The sequence below is a fragment of the Festucalex cinctus genome, chromosome 5, assembly GCF_051991245.1.
Source record: "Festucalex cinctus isolate MCC-2025b chromosome 5, RoL_Fcin_1.0, whole genome shotgun sequence".
NCBI classification, from domain to species: Eukaryota; Metazoa; Chordata; class Actinopteri; order Syngnathiformes; family Syngnathidae; genus Festucalex; species Festucalex cinctus.
Window position 1 is genome coordinate 10,810,980 of NC_135415.1, and position 18,605 is coordinate 10,829,584.

General features: G+C 39.8%; 1 protein-coding gene across 4 annotated transcripts in view; it reads left to right on the forward strand.

The window, feature by feature from the left end:
• The window catches only part of nos1 (nitric oxide synthase 1 (neuronal)), a 72,337-nt gene extending 55,614 nt beyond the window's left edge, over positions 1–16,723 (forward strand). For all 4 annotated transcript variants that reach the window (XM_077521103.1, XM_077521104.1, XM_077521105.1 and 1 more), the window contains 9 exons: positions 1,436–1,629; positions 3,980–4,149; positions 9,301–9,511; positions 11,128–11,215; positions 11,308–11,429; positions 11,694–11,842; positions 13,096–13,290; positions 14,774–14,892; positions 16,167–16,723. In XM_077521103.1, the coding sequence (XP_077377229.1) occupies positions 1,436–1,629; positions 3,980–4,149; positions 9,301–9,511; positions 11,128–11,215; positions 11,308–11,429; positions 11,694–11,842; positions 13,096–13,290; positions 14,774–14,892; positions 16,167–16,182 (1,264 nt within the window). In that variant the 3' untranslated portion in view covers positions 16,183–16,723. The remainder of the gene's footprint in view (positions 1–1,435; positions 1,630–3,979; positions 4,150–9,300; positions 9,512–11,127; positions 11,216–11,307; positions 11,430–11,693; positions 11,843–13,095; positions 13,291–14,773; positions 14,893–16,166) is intronic.
• Positions 16,724–18,605: the final 1,882 nt, after the last annotated feature.

The window sequence follows — 18,605 nt, forward strand, 5'->3', positions numbered from 1 at the left end:
CAAATTTGCCACTTCAAAAAGTGGAGAAAAAAAAATTCTCTCCAACTTCCCACGTTAGGAAGTTGCAAATTTACGATTTTTTTTCTTGGCAACTTCCCAAGTTAAGTCGAAAACTTATGAGTTTTTTTTCTCGCAATTGTGCCTCTTTAGAAAGTCGCAAATTTGCCACTTTAGAAAGTCGTAAATATCTGAGTTTTTTTTTCTCAAGTTTTTTTTACAGTTTTTTTTGTCGCAAATTTGGCACTTTAGAAAGTCGCAAATTTGCCACTTTGGAAAGTCGTAAATATGCGAGTTTTTTTCTCAAGTTTTTTTTACAGTTTTTTTTGTCGCAAATTTGGCACTTTAGAAAGTCGCAAATTTGCCACTTTGGAAAGTCGTAAATATGCGAGTTTTTTTCTCAAGTTTTTTTTACGAGTTTTTTTTGTTGCAAATTTGGCACTTTAGAAAGTTGCAAATTTAGGAGTTTTTTTTCTCGCCAACTTCCTACGTTAAGAATAGTGTTGTTCCGATACCGATACTGGTATTGGCAGAGGTGCCGATACTGTATTAAAGCAGTGGTATCGGTATCGTGACTACTCACAAGTAACATGCCGATACTATTAATTCCAACGCTAAGATAGGATTTTGGATGCAGCATCTTGTGTCTTGCTGGTGCACGACATTCACTGATATGTGACATGTTTACTGCAAGCCAATCTAAGATATCTTATTGGCCCTTGAATGCTCTGAACCAATGGCAGGACAGCTGTTTCATGTTGAGAAAAAAAACCTTAAGTATCGGTATGGTATCGGTATCGGCCGATACTGCAAAGCTCGGTATCGGGAGCCAAAAAACGGTATCGGAACAACACTAGTTAAGAAGTGGCAAACTTACAAGGTTTTTTCTCGCAAACTTGCGTCTTTAGAAAGTCGCAAATTTGCCACTTTAGAAAGTCGCAAATTTAGGAGTTTTTTCTTTTTTTTTGGCAAATTCCACTTTCTAAACTTGCAAATTCAAAGTTTTTTTTCTCGCAAATTTTCCACTTTAGAAAGTCGCAAATTTACAAGTCTTTTTTTTTTCCTCGTAAATTTGCCACGTTAAAACGTCTCAAATTTACGAGTTTTTTCTTTTTCTCTGGCAAATTATATATATATATACATATATATATATATATATATATATATATATATATATATATATATATATATATATATATATATATATGTATACACATATATATATGAGTTTAGAAAGTGGAATTTGCCACAAAAAAAAAGAAAAAACTCGTAAATTTGCGACTTTCTAAAGAGGCAAGTTTGCGAGAAAAAACCTATAAATGTACACATATATATACGTGGCCCTAACCCTAATTACACCGTCGTATTTTGGCTCTTGTCTCCAAAAATAAAACAAAAATCTGGCAGTGAGCAGGTGTTATTGCTTTGCTGTTTTCAGCCGCTCCACCATATTCGTGCGGCTGGACACCAACAAGCACGAAAAGCTGAGCTACCATCCGGGCGACCACCTGGGCGTGTTTGCCGGCAACCACGAGGACCTGGTCACCGCCCTCATCCACAAACTGGAGGACGCGCCCGATGTCAATCAAATCGTCAAAGTCGAGTTCCTGGAGGAGAGGAACACGGCGCTAGGTGTCAATACCCGCGCGTGTGTGTGCGTTGTTGTTGTTGTTGTTGCTGTCAGTGTGTGTCATGTGAGTGTGGGCGTGTGTGCTCCCAATCATGATTTTTCCTGACATTCCGCGCTTATTAATTAGTCACCCTGCACATGCTGCTTTCTCCTGCCCTTGTTCATTAGCATTATTATATATTTATTATTTAAATTTTTGACCTTTTGGCACTTTCTCATTTTTCTTGAGGCAAAAAATAATAATTGGGCCGTTGGGGAAAAACATCCTTGCAGCATATTAATGGACCCGCAACTTCATCTCGACTTGAACACACAGAGCGAAACCAAGATTTAAGATTTAGGAAATCTTAAAAAAACCAAAAAAACAAAAAACAAAAACATATACACATACGCAGTGCGCACACATACACACTTGTGTACACTTTTGTGCTTAATGGGAATAACAGGAGGCTCTTTGTAACCATAGCAACACATCGAGAAGAAGCGCTTTCAAGCCGAGCGGCATCACATAGGCTCATTGACGTACCAAGGACGCGTTAGCGTGGCCAAGTTGACCAAATTGTGATGTTTGTAAACAAAAAAACAAAACAAAAAAAGCCGAGTGGCAGAAAAATGATGACCTCATTCATCACCTGGGATTCGACAGTTTCTCGCCCACAGATATGTTCATCAGGTATGCAACAGCTAGCAAAGCAAGGGGGTAATTTAGGTGATCTTTAGAAGTCATGATAATGGTGACTTAATAATACATAATGTTATAAGGTTAATAGAATTCAAAGGTCTCGTGGAGCTGGCAACCGACAGACGATTCAATTCAGAATAAATTTTTGATTCCAAATGATTTTGATTGACTGACTCGCTAATGCTAATTCGCGCGCTACTCACGGCTATTCATACAAAAATGCTTCAAGAATGTATACAAAGAAGCATTTTAACATTACTCACCGGCATATGCTCTTCCTACGCTGCAAAAAAAAATCAACTTTTATTGGTATAACTTGATCGTGACATTTTTCCTTCTACTCTCTCTGTGGCTACAACTTAACTGTGTATCAGAACTCACGGAACTACACTTCCCCTAAGTGGCCAAATCAGATAAAACATGAACAGCATTCCCATTACGCAAACAAGGGCAAAAGGCAGTATAAAATTATTTTAGTGCATTTAAAATCGATTCTGAATTGTACTAAATGAGAACCGCAATTCTTATGAGAATTTATTTATTTTTGCTCATTGTTCAGAATGAAGGGCAAAAAAACAAAAAACTAACTTTTTTTCCCCCTAGTGAAAGAACATTTTCTATAGGCCCATTGCATAAATTTTGTCGAAGAACACGACACTCTTCAGGTGTTGAAAGATCTTTCAAAATGCTCAAATTTGCTGACAGTGTTTAGTAAAACGTTGATTTACCCAGTCCAGCGTCAAGAGCACGTCTAGTTTTTTTTTTCTGTTCATTGTCAACCAAGGTTATTTTAGTGAACTAAAACTAATAAAAAACTAAAACTAAAATAAAAAAAAACATTTCGCTAACGAAATAAAGTAAAAATGAAACTAAAACTGAAACTACATTTTGTTAGCAAGAATGTCCTTCGTTTTAGTCTTTTGGTAATTAATTTAATGCATGAGCCTTTGGGGATGATTTTAAATGTGATTTTAAGTCAATTTATTTTGATATGAACGGAATTTTGATAAGAACGGTTGAAAGTGTGTCACACAGAAGTGATGTCATCTAGCTGCAGCCAATAGAAAAGCACCTTCAGATGACGTCATGCCCATGGTGTTTTTAATTAAATATTGCACACAAATAATACACGTAAAAAAACTAATACTGAAAATAATAAACTAAGCATTTATTAAATAACTAAAACTAACAGAACCACCCTGATAACTAATTAAAACTAACTAAATTTATAAAACAAAACTCAAAACTAAATAAAAACTAACTAAAATGAAACATTCCAAAACTAAAAACTAAAATAAACTAAAAAGCATTTTGAACGTTAGTAAAACTCATCTGAAGTGTAGTCGGGGCAGTGCAGCCTCAGAGGGAGGAGCTAAAGTAGAAATAATTGTGGTTGCGGTACGACTGGGCAAGAGAGTTACAGATAGCAAGCTTGATGTTGTGAAGCAATAAAAAGTGTATTGAGTATGGAACCCTGCGGGATGCCGTTGAGAAGTTGTATGCAGCTCTTGAGTGACGGCCTTCTTACCGTCAAGTTGTTTTCTCACTTGGCACCGCCTTGGTCAAGATGACAGAAAAGTTTATTGACGTGTCATGACCAAACGTTGTGTACACTAGCTAGCTAGCTCATGATCTCAGGCTTCACGCGTCTTTCCCGGCCCCCCCGGCAGGCGTCATCAGTAACTGGACCAACGCCAGCCGCATCCCGCCTTGCACCATCTTCCAGGCCTTCCAGTACTTCCTGGATATCACCACGCCGCCCAGTCCCGTCCTTCTGCAGCAGTTTGCCGCCCTGGCCACCAACGACAAACACAAGAAGAGACTGGAGGTGCTCAGTAAGGTAAGTTGCTCAACGTACGCTGACACTGGGCAAATCATGTTTGCGTTTTTTTTTTTTTTAGTGGGACGGAAAATACCTGTTCATCCCTAAATTTACATATGGCGGTGATTGTGAGTGTAACTCCCAGAAATTGGCACAGTGCAGTGAAAATGTCTGCAAAATTCAGCTTAGCAACGTGAAATTTGTTAGTAATTGCTGTCATGACTTCATGACATGTCTTGGTCCAGCCCCTCATGAAAATTATCAAAAGTTAACACCTGCATATAGAAAAGACGTTTGCGATTTCAGTTTGAAGCGGCCATATTGGTCTGATAGCAATTGGGCTGAGCAACATGTGTCACGAGTAGACCCACAAAAAAAAGTCAACTGCATAGCAACTGACAAAGTCAAGTGCATAGCAACTGACAAAGCCGTCATCAGAAGAGACATAGCAAGAGACGGCGTCATCATCAGAAGCATCATAAGTGCATGGCAACTGACAAAGCCACGAGGGCTGGGAATCTTTGACTGTCTCACGATTCAATTCGATTACGATTTTTGGGTCTACGATTCGATTCAGAATCGATTTTCGATTCTCGATTCAAACGATTTTTGATTCAAAATTATTTGATTGACAAATGATTTCTGCTTCAATTTACAGATATGCACAACATTGTCATGATCTACTCCAGTCTGCTTTGCAAGACAAAATGACAAATAGAGACATTAAAGTGTATTTTTTTGTTGTTTAAACATTTATTAATTTTGTATTGTAAGTGTCCTTTTCCACAAAAACAGCATGTGGGCTACAACTGCCTTTCCCCTTCTTCTTCGTTTCTAATTTAAATAAAATCGATTTTTAGATATTAATATCGATTCGATTCATAAATGAGAATCTCGATTCTTTTATGAATGTTTTTTTGGCACACCCCTAAAAGTCACTGTCATAGACATAGCAACTGACAGCGTCATCAGAAGCTTCATAAGAAGTGCATAGCAACTGACAAAGCCACTATCATAAGAGACATAGCAACCGATATCAGAAGAGACATTTCAGCTGAACAGCAACTGCTATCATCAGAAGAGACATAGCAACTGAGCGTCATCTTCATAAGAATCATAAGCAAGTGACAAAGCCACTATCATAAGAGACATTGCAGCTGCATAGCAACTGCTAACATCATCATAAGAGACATAGTAACTGTCAGCATCATCAGAGTCATAACAAGTGCATAGCAACTGACAAAGCCACTATCATAAGAGACATAGCAACTGACATCATCAGAAGGCACATTTCAGTTGCATAGCAACTGCTAACATAATCATAAGAGACATAGCAACTGTCAGTGTCGTCATCAGAAGCAACATTGCAACTACATAGCAACCGCTAACGTCATAAGAGACATAGCAACTGACAAAACCACCATCATAAGAGACATGTCAATTGACGACAATATCATCATAACACAATGAGCCAACCCAAAACTCAAAAAAATAAACTCCAAACTTTAATAAGACAATTCATCAAAGGCTGATCTCTACCAAATGTCTTGTTTGTATTTTTTTTTTCAATAATGCATTTGCATATTGGTACCTTCTATCTTTTATCTATCACATATAAGTAGTTCGTTCTCTACAGTTGACTACATGCAGATATTAATAGTCTACCTGCTCGTTCTCATTGTTTTGCATTTTTGCGAGGTTACTATGGCCTTGATATCCTCTATGATTTCTGATTACATGTAGCTAATAATCAAAGTTCATGAACATTAAACATCAGCTTCATTGCCGCTGCACTTGGCCTGATGGAAATAAAAACAGCGCGTCATTGAGCTATACGTCCATTCAAAGCATCCGCTCACTTTCTCGTTCTGGCTGAGGCCAAGCGGTGACTCACGTATCTGCGTCGTCGACACATAAAGACGCCGGAAAGGCAGCCCTCTGAATCGAGTTGAGGAAACAAAAGTGCCACGTCGCATTCCGTTTTTATTTTTGTGTGAACTACATGTGAACTGAAGCTCTCTTTTCACATCCTTTTTATGCGTGTGGCACAGATTTGCCTCCTCGTTGAACGCGTTGCAGTCGAGGCCTTATTTAAAATGCACAATGACCCCCCCCTTTTTTTTTTTTTGCTTCTTGCTTTACATAATATTGTAATTAAAAAAAAAATTAAAAAAAAAAAAAAACACCCTCAAAACTCCACATTTTCTAAATTCTAGCTTAGATCACAAGGGATGGCGTATTCCGGCTATAGCTAGCCCAAAGCTGGCATAGCATTCAACATCTTTGCTCAATTTTACAGCAGCTAGCCTGAAAAGCTAGCATGCTAGGCCAAAAGCATTGCTAGCATTTTTGTCGACAAATGAAAACAAGACGAAAACGTCCTTCACTTCATAAAAATTGACTACAATCTATGGACATTTTAGTTCATGAACAAAAATGAGTGTCATTTGACACAGCACAAACACATGGGACAGAGAGGAAGTAGATTCACGATGAATGGTTTAAAAAAAAAAAAAAAAAAAAAAAAAAAAAAAAGGAAGTAAATCATAGATATAACTTAGCATTAATCAAACGGCTTTAACGTTCCAGCAATGTTAATGGGATTGCTAACTAATGCTGGCTAACTTACTAGCTCATGTTATGGAGCTATAGTGGCCACTAAAAAAATATACAGGGGTAAAATGATTGTCCTGACTAAAACTAGACGAAAACGTTGACAGTTTTTAGTTGACAAAACTAGATGACTAAAATTACCTTTTCTTGGACTAAAATAAAGACTAAAATGCTAGATTTATAGTCAACGAAAAATGGACTAAATTAAAATGAACGTTTTAAAATTACATTTTTAAATATGTTAGACAGGCGGCACGGTAGTCGAGTGGTTAGCACGTCCGCTTCCCAGTTCTGAGGTCTCCGGTTCGAGTCCAGGCTCGGACCTTCCTGGGTGGAGTTTGCATGTTCTCCCCGTGCCCGCGTGGGTCTTCTCCGGGTACTCCGGTCTCCTCCCACATTCCAAAGACATGCATGGCAGGTTAATTGGGCTCTCCGAATTGTCCCTAGGTGTGCGTGTGAGTGTGGATGGTTGTTCGTCTCTGTGTGCCCTGCGATTGGTTGGCAACCAGTCCAGGGTGTCCCCCGCCTACTGCCCAGAGCCAGCTGAGATAGGCGCCAGCAGCCCCCGCGACCCTTGTGAGGAATAAGCGGTCAAGAAAATGGATGGATGGATGGAATATGTTAGACAAAATTAACACTGCCCTCGAGGACGCAGCCTACGAATTTGGACACCGCTGTGCTGCAGTATAGTGGCTAGCCCTAAAGCTAGCACAGTAATCAACATCTTTACTTGGGGTATAGGAGTTAGCCCTGAAGCTAATGTAACGCTCAATGCTATAAATTGAGAGAGGTGCTGAGCTGATTTTCAAATCCCAGTTACCAGTCACCACTAACGCTAATGCAGCAATCGACATCTTTTCTCACAGTGAAGTGGCTAGCGCAAAAGCTAACGTAGCAGCAAAGTGAAGAGAAACTTGAGGATGTCTGACTCTTTCTAGTCCACCAGCTGCTCGCGTCTTGTATCAGCAGAGTGCTGAATGTTTTGCCTTTGCAACCGACTTTTAGCCACCTAATATAATCTCCTTCCAAATGTTGATGACACGCGCAAACAGTTGGCGGACGCGTTACGCCGCTTTCCATGTGTTTGCGCGGTTAAAAAGAGGAAACCTGCTTTGGCTTTTGCCGGAAAAGGCAACAGTTGTGCGTCTTACCGTCTTTAATCCGATAAACTGAGTCCAATATAGTTTCTAATCTTTGGAGACGGCATTAACTGTTACATTATACTAGAGTAGTGTTCATTTTATCAGCCATTTTTACATTTAGTCCCAGTTTTGGTCCACACTTGTTAGTTCTTATCAAAGTCAATTCACCCCAGTTGTATTTAGTTCATTTTTATTTGACTATAAATCTAGCATTTTAGTCTGTATTTTAGTCCAAGAAAACATAATTTTATTCATCTAGTTTTAGTCAACAAAAACTCACCGTTATAGTCATGACAATCATTTTACCCCTGTATATTTTTTGCAAGCAGATTATGTTGAATATTAAGGATCTAAAACTATTTTACATAAAAATTTTCTCGCCACTTTTTGATGAAAAACAACTTGACACACAATTACCGTATATCAACAAGTGGCTACTATGGCTCCATGCTAAGCTAGTAAGTTAGCTAGCATTAGTTAGCGGTCGAATTAATGTTATTGTTGGAACGTTTTAGCCGTTGGATTGTTACATTATAACTATAATTTTATAATTTTTATAAAAACCTTTTTTTTTAAAACTATTTCAGGGTGAATCCACCTCCTGTTTGTCCCATGTGCTTGTGCATGTTGCACCTGCTAGGTGCAAATTTTAAAGGGAGTGTGTCACTGTGTCACAGTGACAGATTAGCAGAGACAAGATTTTACAAAATCATATAATTTGTCTCGTTTATGTTCATGAACTAGCACGTCCGCTTCCCAGTTCTGAGGTCTCCGGTTCGAGTCCAGGCTCGGACCTTCCTGGGTGGAGTTTGCATGTTCTCCCCGTGCCCGCGTGGGTCTTCTCCGGGTACTCCGGTCTCCTCCCACATTCCAAAGACATGCATGGCAGGTTAATTGGGCGCTCCGAATTGTCCCTAGGTGTGCGTGTGAGTGTGGATGGTTGTTCGTCTCTGTGTGCCCTGCGATTGGTTGGCAACCAGTCCAGGGTGTCCCCCGCCTACTGCCCAGAGCCAGCTGAGATAGGCGCCAGCAGCCCCCGCGACCCTTGTGAGGAATAAGCGGTCAAGAAAATGGATGGATGGATGGATGTTCATGAACTAAAATGTCCATCGATTATAGTCCAGTTTTTATTAAGTGACGTACATTTCTGTCTCGCCTTCATTCGTCGACGAAAATGTATACTCATTTAGTCCCAGTTATGTTTATTAATGAGTATTTTAGTCCGGTCTGATCTAGTTTTAGTCTGGTGAAAAACGTGACGAAAATTATTTCCTTTTCGTTGACGAAATTAACACTATACTAGAGGTGCAATGGTTAATCAATTAATTGACAATAAATCAATAATTATGATAACTGATTCATGGTTTCAAGAACTTGTTGACTTTGAAAATGGTCCAAATGGTGCCAATTTCAGGGTCTGCAGGAGTACGAGGAGTGGAAGTGGTACAACACGCCCACTCTGGTGGAGGTTCTGGACGAGTTCCCGTCGGTACAGATGCCGTCCACGCTGCTGCTCACGCTGCTGCCTCTGCTACAGCCGCGCTACTACTCCATCAGCTCGTCGCCCGACCTGCACCCCGGCGAGATCCATCTCACCGTCGCAGTCGTCTCCTACCGAGCCAAAGGTAAACCGGCCGAGAAAGCTTTCCAGTCCAGCTACCAAATATTGATACCAGCTTTGTTATTATTAATATTAGGGTTTTCCAACTGCTATGGATTGTCTTAATTTTGTTATTGAAATGACTCGTGGCTGAATGGTGCCGCGTCCAATAACGTCATGCGTCACTGCTCATTCATGAGCAGCTAGCCAGAGGATGCATCCAACGTTAGCCGAAAGCTAACATGTTGTGGAACAGGATAGGGGAAGCCTGCTTTAAAATATATGCAGTACTCTGATCAATGTAGAAGTACTTTTTTATATACAAGATTTTTATTTTGTGTAAAATGCACAGTGAGCCAGTGAAGGGAGGTTATGAGCTCCCTCTTACGTGCTCCAGTTAAGAGACGAGCGAGCAGCATTTTGGACCAAATGGGTTCGCTTGAGGGAGGGCTAGGGTTGCGAAAATAACAAGTAACTAAAAGTAATTTAACTTTTTCCCAGTAATGAGTAATGTAACTAATTACTTTCAAATTTGGAGTAATAATATTACATTAGCTTTTTTTTTTGTGCAAAAGTAATTGTACTATTTTCATCCCGACCAGTTACGGAAACGGAGAAGTAAGAATTCCAAAATTCAAATACCATACAAAAAAAAAAAAAAAACATCACACAGCACAAAACATCAGTAGTATATTCTGGTTTTCAATTGTTTTGTAAAAGTCTGCCGAATAAAGGCACTGGAGATACAGTAAAAAAAATTTTTTTTAAATAAATAAAATAAAAAAACACAGCTGTATTGCCACCACTTTTGCGCAAAGCTATCATCATCATCACATCACCAGAAGAGCAATAGCTCTTCTGGTGATGTGATGATGATGATGATGGCGTGTAAACATACCACCGCTCTTCCAAAAGAGACCGAGGGTGTGAATGAAATGTGATTGGTTGAAAACGCACCGCATTTGGTCTGGAGGCAAAATCGGAACAAAGCGCAGACCGCAAGGCTGACGCGCTGCCAAATACGCACCGCTTGCTCATCAAAATCAAATAAGGCCCGTTATGACCTGCTGAATAAAAATTCATCTTGATCAAGCACTAAGGTCAAAGCAGCAAAAAAAATAAAAAATAAATAAAACACAAACAATTGTTTTTAATAGCAGCAGAATTAGGGCTGCAACTCGGGATTATTTTAATAAGTTTCCATTAATCAATGGATTGGATGGGGAAAAAAATCATTTCTGTCCCTCTGTTCTGAAACATAACATGATTTCAAATTGAAAGTGCTAAAAAAAAAAAAAAAAAGTACAAACACAAACTAGAATGATTCACTTCCTGGTTTGGTCTGTTGATATCAACTTGCTTTTGTGGTGCACGCTTGGGTCACCGGGGGTCAGTATCACGCAGACATGCGTCATACGGAAGAGTTTCACAACCGACTCTCAACAGGTTTGCATTCGTGTTGATTGGTTTTGTTAGCCCAGCTATGGTTAGCATTAAGCTAGTGGACTCGTTAATGAAACGGTTTGATCAAATTTTTCTTATTTTTTGTATAAACTTCAACTTGACAATAAAGAGCTCCAAGAAAGCATAAACAAGCAAGTGGGTTAAAGTTGACCCTTGTTCATCATTCATCCCTTCCAGATGGGGAAGGCCCGATCCACCACGGAGTTTGCTCGTCGTGGCTCAACAGGATCGAAAAGGGCGACATGGTGCCCTGTTTTGTGCGAAGGTACAACCGAAGTGAACCCGGCAAACGCGTGCCAGCCAGCCTCGCGTTTCTAACGGTGGTTTGTTTGTTTGTTTGTTTGCTTGTTTGCTTAGTGCGCCTTTATTCCGGCTTCCCAAGGACCACCAAGCACCTTGCATCCTGGTGGGCCCCGGGACGGGCATCGCCCCCTTCAGGAGCTTCTGGCAGCAGAGGATGTTTGACCTTCAACACAAAGGTCAGAGGAAAGGGATCGTAATACTCTATTCAAGTGACGAAAATGGTGTTAGGTAGTGTCGAGAAAAATCACAGACCAGATTAAGGCCAGTTCCGTCCTGTCCTATCCCGTCCTCAGCGTCCAGCGTCATTGAAACTCAAATTTCAAAGAGTTCATGACATAAATAAACACATTCGTCAAATGCTCTTGCCAGGGACCAATGGAAATCAAGGGGATATTGCGAGTGCGCCCCCTACAGTTGCTTTTGTGCATGTCCTCGTTCAGGTGTGGAGGCGCGGCCCATGATCCTGGTGTTTGGATGTCGCCAGTCTGAGATGGACCACATATACAAGGAGGAGACCATCCAAGCCAGGAACAAGGAGGTGTTCAAGGAGCTCTACACTGCCTACTCCAGAGAACCCGAAAAACCAAAGGTACACCCTCTTGACGCTTGGAACAGAAATCTTTTTGGAAAACACAACTTGCTGACACTATGGCGGAGGCTTTAAAGTTGTCTGTGTGCTAAGAACTGCGGTCAGTCTCTAGCCTCCAAATTCACAAGCCTTTCCCCATTATCTAAATTGATAGGGACCGCGAGATTCTCTCCTGAGTTGAACCTTCTCTTGGAACTAGATCCTTCTTATGAATCAAGGGCCCTGTCCCAGGACTGGGACTTTTTCTCTGCATAGAAGCTTCTCTTTGGAGTAGAACTTTGTGCCTTAGACTGGATTCTGTCTCTCAGGACTAAAATGACATCTCAGTTCTAAAACCTTCAGTCCATTATGTTAGGAACTCAAGCCTTCACTTGAGACCATTATCTTGAAACTATTACCTTTTCACTTGGGACGAGACCGTGTCTAGACTAAATTGCTAGTCTCAAAACTTCAACCTTAACTGAGTACCGCTACTTTCTCTTTGTTTGTAGTAGCGAATCTCAGAATACAGAGCTTCACTTGAGACAAGACCATTCTCTTGGGACTCGTACCTTTTCCCTAGACTACAACTTTCTTTTTCTACTAGAAGCGTCTCTTGGGACAAGCACCTTGTTTCAAAACTAAACACCTTTTTCAGTTCTCGAGGACCAAAGTCCTGCAGGTTTTGGAGGTTTCCCCTCTTCCAACACAAGCTGATTCCAAGCAACAGGATCGTTATCAGTCTTATGCAGAGCTTGCTGTTTAGCTGATCATATATCATCTGTATTGGAGAAGGGAAACATCCAAAAGCTGCAGGACTCCGGCCCTCGAGGACTGAGTTTGCCCACCCCTGGCCGAGTACCTTCTGGCCTAGTAACTTTCGGTCAGGTCAAGAACCTTCTTTGGGGACCTGATCTTCCTGATCATTCTCTTGAGACAAGACCATTCTGATTGAGACTTAACCAGTTTCTCTGAGTCTATCTCTCTGGACTAGAACTTTGTTTCAGGAGTAGAACCTTCTCTAATGACAAGTTCTCTGCAAACGACAACTTGTGTTTGGACTAAGTACGTTCTCCCGTTGGTTTGGAGTAAACATTTCTGATCATCAGATTGGAACTGACATACCATGTTGTTTTTCTTTAGCAAATCTTTAGCATCATGGTGGCGCTCTGAAGTCCAGTCCGTTGATTTGTCCGATAGTTTTACATGTGTTCTCCGTGGCCTAGAGATGACCCGCACTCTCCGTCCCGGTCCTTGTTGTTGTTGTCCTTCAGAAATACGTGCAGGACATCCTCCGCGAGCACCTGTCCGAACGAGTGTACCGGTGCCTGCGCGAGGAGGGCGGCCACATATACGTGTGCGGAGACGTCACCATGGCGGGAGACGTCCTGAAAACCGTGCAGCAGATTGTCAAGCAGCACGGGAACATGACCCTGGAGGACGCCGGCTTCTTCATCAGCAAGCTGAGGGTAAAGAGACATTTCGTAGGATATCCAGTTTGTATGCTCGCACATCACAATGAAAGTGCCACTTTTCAAGGGATACGCACAAAAAAAACAAGCCCGACGTGCAGAGAAGTCATCAGAACACACAAATTGACCTTATGGCAAAGTTGTCAAATCTTCCTTGTGATTTCTCGGTCAAGCAAAGGGGGCTTTAAATTTTTTATTGAAGGGTGTCTTCACTCCGTCACCATGCAATTTTACCCAAAAACGAAAGAAAATACGCATCACTGTCTGATGAGAAGTCATGAAAATACCGAGTCGCCTCACTCATTTCGACCGATTGTCGGCAAAACCAAAGTTTTTGGACATTTATTCGCATCAAGCAGGGTAAGAATGAATTTATATGACTTCATAGTTTCAATGTTTTGTTGGTGTTTATCGTAAATAGTAAGTCAACAAACACGTGGACGGTTAGCTACCCGGAGCTATCGTTAGCCTTTGGCTAAAAACAACAAAGGAGACATAGTAGTTTCTGGTAATTTTGGAGACATTCGACACGACATTCGGTCGTGTGTGCAAAGTTTGTTCTGTTGGCATTTATCGTAAATAGTAAGTCAACAAACGTGTGGACGGTTATCTACCCGGAGCAATCGTTAGCCTTTGGCTAAAAACAACAATGGAGAATATTACCTCAGTGCAGATGTTGTAGTTTCCGGTTATTTTGGAGGGATTCGACTGGTTGTGTGTGCAAAGCTTATTCTGTTGGCATTAATAGTAAATAGTGAGTCAACAAACATGTGGACTGTTAGCTCCCCGGAGCTATCGTTAGCCTTGGCTAAAAAACAACAAGTGAGAAAATTACCGTAGTGCAGACGTAGTACTTTCTGGTCATTTTGGAGGGATTCGACTTGTCGTGTGATCTTCCACAAAGTCTGATGACATTTTTCGTGGTTGTTTGAGGGTTTAGGAAAGGGAATAAACCGGACAGTGTCTCTCTTGTGTCTCTCTTACACAAGCCATGACTACCGCAGGATGCCGGTTAGTCGATCGGGATAACTGCTATCACTCTTATACAAGCCGTGACTACAGTGTTTAACCATTTTTATTGATATTTTTTTTTTCTTGACTTTGGATAACCGCTCATTGCACCACCGGGAGCTGGATTGCTTTTGTTTGTCATGCGGGCGTGGTTTACAGTCAGGTCAATTGAGTTTCACTAGCAAAACGCATGCAAGCCGTTTACTTCCTGATCGGAGAATTGGCCACAAGATTTTCAGCGGCAGAACCCGATGCATTGAAATAAGGCCAAACTCTGCCTGCTACTCGTACTCACCCATCCTTAAGTGATGTTGTGGGAATGACTTTTCAACTACTATATGGCATCTGTGCAAACATTAAGCTGATCATCAGGAGGGTGTTGGAAAGGATTCCCACCGTAGATATGAACATTGCCTTCAGCAACCAACAAGTATGATGATGATGATGATGATGATGATGATCTCGGCAGGACGAGAACCGCTACCACGAGGACATCTTTGGAGTCACCCTGCGCACCTACGAGGTCACCAACCGACTGCGCTCCGAGTCCATCGCCTACATCGAGGAGAGCAAGAAAGACTCAGACGAGTACGTCTCACAAACCACCGCACTTACAATATGCCACTATTCTTTTCTACATGTGTTTATATGTATGCGTGGCAGGGAGTAGTTTTCTACGGAGCCCCTAAGGCACAGGTCTCAAACTCCAGTCCTCGAGGGCCGCAGTCCTGCATGTTTTAGAGGTTTCTCTCTTCAAACACAACTGTATCATTTAATGAGGATCATTATCAGGTTCCTGCAGAGCTTGCTGATGAATCAGGTGTGTTTGGGGAGGGCGACCTCTAAAACATGCAGGACTGCGGCCCTTGAGGATTGGAGTTTGAGACCTGTGCCCTAAGGTCACATGGTTGGGGGGGGGAGGGGGGAACTTTGCATTCCCTTGCAATGATTGCGAGAATGAAAACGTTTTTTTTTTTTTTTTTTTTTTGTGAGAGGACGCAATTTACAATTTTTAATCATAATACATACTATAATGTACAAGAAAATGTTTTTTTTTTTAAATATTTATCTTGTTAACATAAAAGTAGAAAAAAAATCTAACTTTTAATCAATAATAAAGTAATTGCATAATAGTCCATAAAATTGAGTTGAAATTAAAAAGATGTACTGTACTGTAAAAGAATAATAATAATAATAAAAAAATAAAATAAAAAATACTGTGATATTGATTTGTGAGATCAATTTTCTGCCACTAGATGGCATAATTGCATTTGTAAAATGTTGGTGACAGCTCAGTTCATTTTTCTTTCCATATTAAGTGCTATCGCATCTTTAACATCAAGTAACTTGTGAAAATCTGCACATTTCAAAAATTGTATAATATAACTTGACCTGTCTCCACAAATATACGCATTATTATTAAATGTATTACTGCTAAATTTTGACAAGGACATGTCTGTTGCATTTAAATTATTATTTGTTTTTTTATTAAAAAATTTAAATCTTTAAAATGGCTGCCCAAACATTTTGAACATGGATGTCATACACTGTCTCATTCTCACGGATATGTGATGAGAATGAATTGCAATTCCACTTCCTGTCATTCAAATTCAACATCCTGTGTCGGGGGCGGAGCCAATTCACATTCCAGTTCCGCCGCTGAATCCAATTGATTCTGAATTTTGCGCAGCCTGGTGTGGACGGTTCTTCTTATGAATATCCTTGGCTGCCATCACGTCAACAAAACAAGCGTGTTTCCATGGATACGTGTTGGCGGCAAGCCTTTCCTTTTCTTTTTCTTGATAATGAAAGTCAGCAAGAGTGTTAACATCTCTTTTTTTTGTATGTGTGTCTCCTCGCAGGGTTTTTTGCTCGTAGGCGGCCGACGCAGACGAGGCCAGGATGCAGCAGCACTGCTTCCGCAAAACTGTGCCAATACTTTTTCTACTGAAAACGCCAACCTGGAGAAACGATCCGGTCTCTATACATTACTGTATGTGTTTTTTTTTTCTTTTATACCATGTTTGTGTTTCGGGGCTGCTGAGGTTCTCTTTCTTCCGCTGGCGTTAAGCGGTTGTTGTGCGTGCGCCTCGTGTTTTGATTTAATGACGACCGTGCATGAGTCCAAGAGACGAGACGATCCGCTAAGTAATCTGTACTCCGTGTTAACCGTGCCCGCACCGCAAAAAGGCTAACGCTGTTTTTTCTGGTTGGTTCGTTTTTGTTTTGATGTTTGAACAAGTTGCATGCGTTTTGGCCGAAGGAAAGTTCAGTCTTCGACAAAGCATGATGGGATGTCGGAACTTTATTGGCACGCAAACGACTACAATTGTCCTCAAAACAAATTGAAATGTTTTTTATTTTTTTTCCAGACTTCACAAATGCACCATTAAAAAAAAAAAAAAAAAAAAAAAAAAAACATCCAAATGCTCTTTTTTTTTTTTTTTTGTTGAATGTAGTTTTTCCCAAAAAGAAGATCGAATGGAGACAATTTTTCCCGCCAGTTTTGTCCTTGACAAATCACACTAGTGACAACTGGTATGTCCCAGCCAACTCGAATGCATCCTCAAAAAGCAGCATTCAGCATTCCTATTCTGAAACCATTGACTTGTTTTTTTCTTAACTCATTTGATCCCCAAGACGTATAAATACGTTCTATTTAAATGTTTTACGTGTCCCAAAGACTTATTTACACGTTTTTTTTTGTTTTGTTTTATGCTAGTGCACAGAAGTCTTTGATAAAGCCTCTCAATTGCAAAGAACGGTTGAAGAAATGGTAGTTATTACATAAATGGCCAGCAGGTAGCAGCAGAGTATAAGAGATCAACCAGGCTCCAAATTATAAATAGATTTGTGAATAATGATGAAACTTAGATATTAAAGCTAAAGCTAATTGCTGCAAAACGGAAACAGATACAAATGTACTTTGTGTATGTATGTACATATATATATATATATATATATATATATATATATATATATATATATATATATATATATATATATATATATAAATTAATTAATATATAATTAATATATTAAAATCAGTCAGGGAGTGAACGGGATTGATTCTGTGAAAATGCCTGGGAGTGAATGAGTTTAAAAAAAAAAGTTTTTGCTTGTAATATTGCAATTTCAGTCGCTACCATTTTTTTTTAATTCCCATGATGATATTGTTTAAAAAAAAAAACTTTTCTCTTCATGCATTCTTCTTGAAAATTGAATTCTCAATTCTCATAACATTAGTGCTTATTTCTCCAATATATGACAGTCTCAAAATAAATACAGTATATACGTATATTAAAAAAAAAAAAAAAAAAAAAAAACGACACAAAAATTGTAATTATATTCTTGCAGTTGTGACATTTTTTTTTTCTTTCTATTCGGCCCTCTTCAGTTAGCTTGGAAGCTAGTATCGCACCAAAAATCACAAACATTATATATATATATATCCATCCATCCATCCATTTTCTTGACCGCTTATTCCTCACAAGGGTCGCAGGGGCTGCTGGCGCCTATCTCAGCTGGCTCTGGGCAGTAGGCAGGGGGACACCATGGACTGGTTGCCAACCAATCGCAGGGCAATATATATATATATATATATATATATATATATATATATATATATATATATATATATATATATATATATATATATATATATATATATATATATATATATATTTCTGCAATTGATTTGTTTGGTTGTCTTGCTTTCTATTCAGCGCTATTTAGCTCGAAAGCTAGCATAGCCCCAAAACAGTGAACAATTGCAGTCACATATTGTCAGTTGTCACTCGTTTGACATTCTAGTCGGCGCTCTAAACTCTACTAAAGTAAAAGTCAACATATACTGTAGAACAAAAAAATACATTAAAAATCGGGTCAATTAGTGTGAAAATTCCCATCGGCGAAGGTTGCCGTGATTGTGTATGAATGAACGTCTCCTGTATTGACCTTTTTATCGGAATGACAGCCGTGTGAAGTCAAATGTGCAGCAGGTAAACAACTGAAACCGCGTGTTCAATGCTATATGCGGTCAATATATACAGAATATAGCTGCTACGTTAAATATATACAGCATATTCAAATTTGTTTATAATTTAATTTAAAGTATAAATCTGAAGAGTACCTTGATCTTTTCTAAGAATGTATTTTCAATATGTAAATGTGCACGAGCATTCAACTATACCCCCGTCTGCCCTATCTTTTAGGGTAACGAGGCTCAATGCATGATGATCTCGTGTCTTCTGTATTCATTATAAAAAAAAAAAAAGTCTGTTTTTGCAGCACTGTGTGTC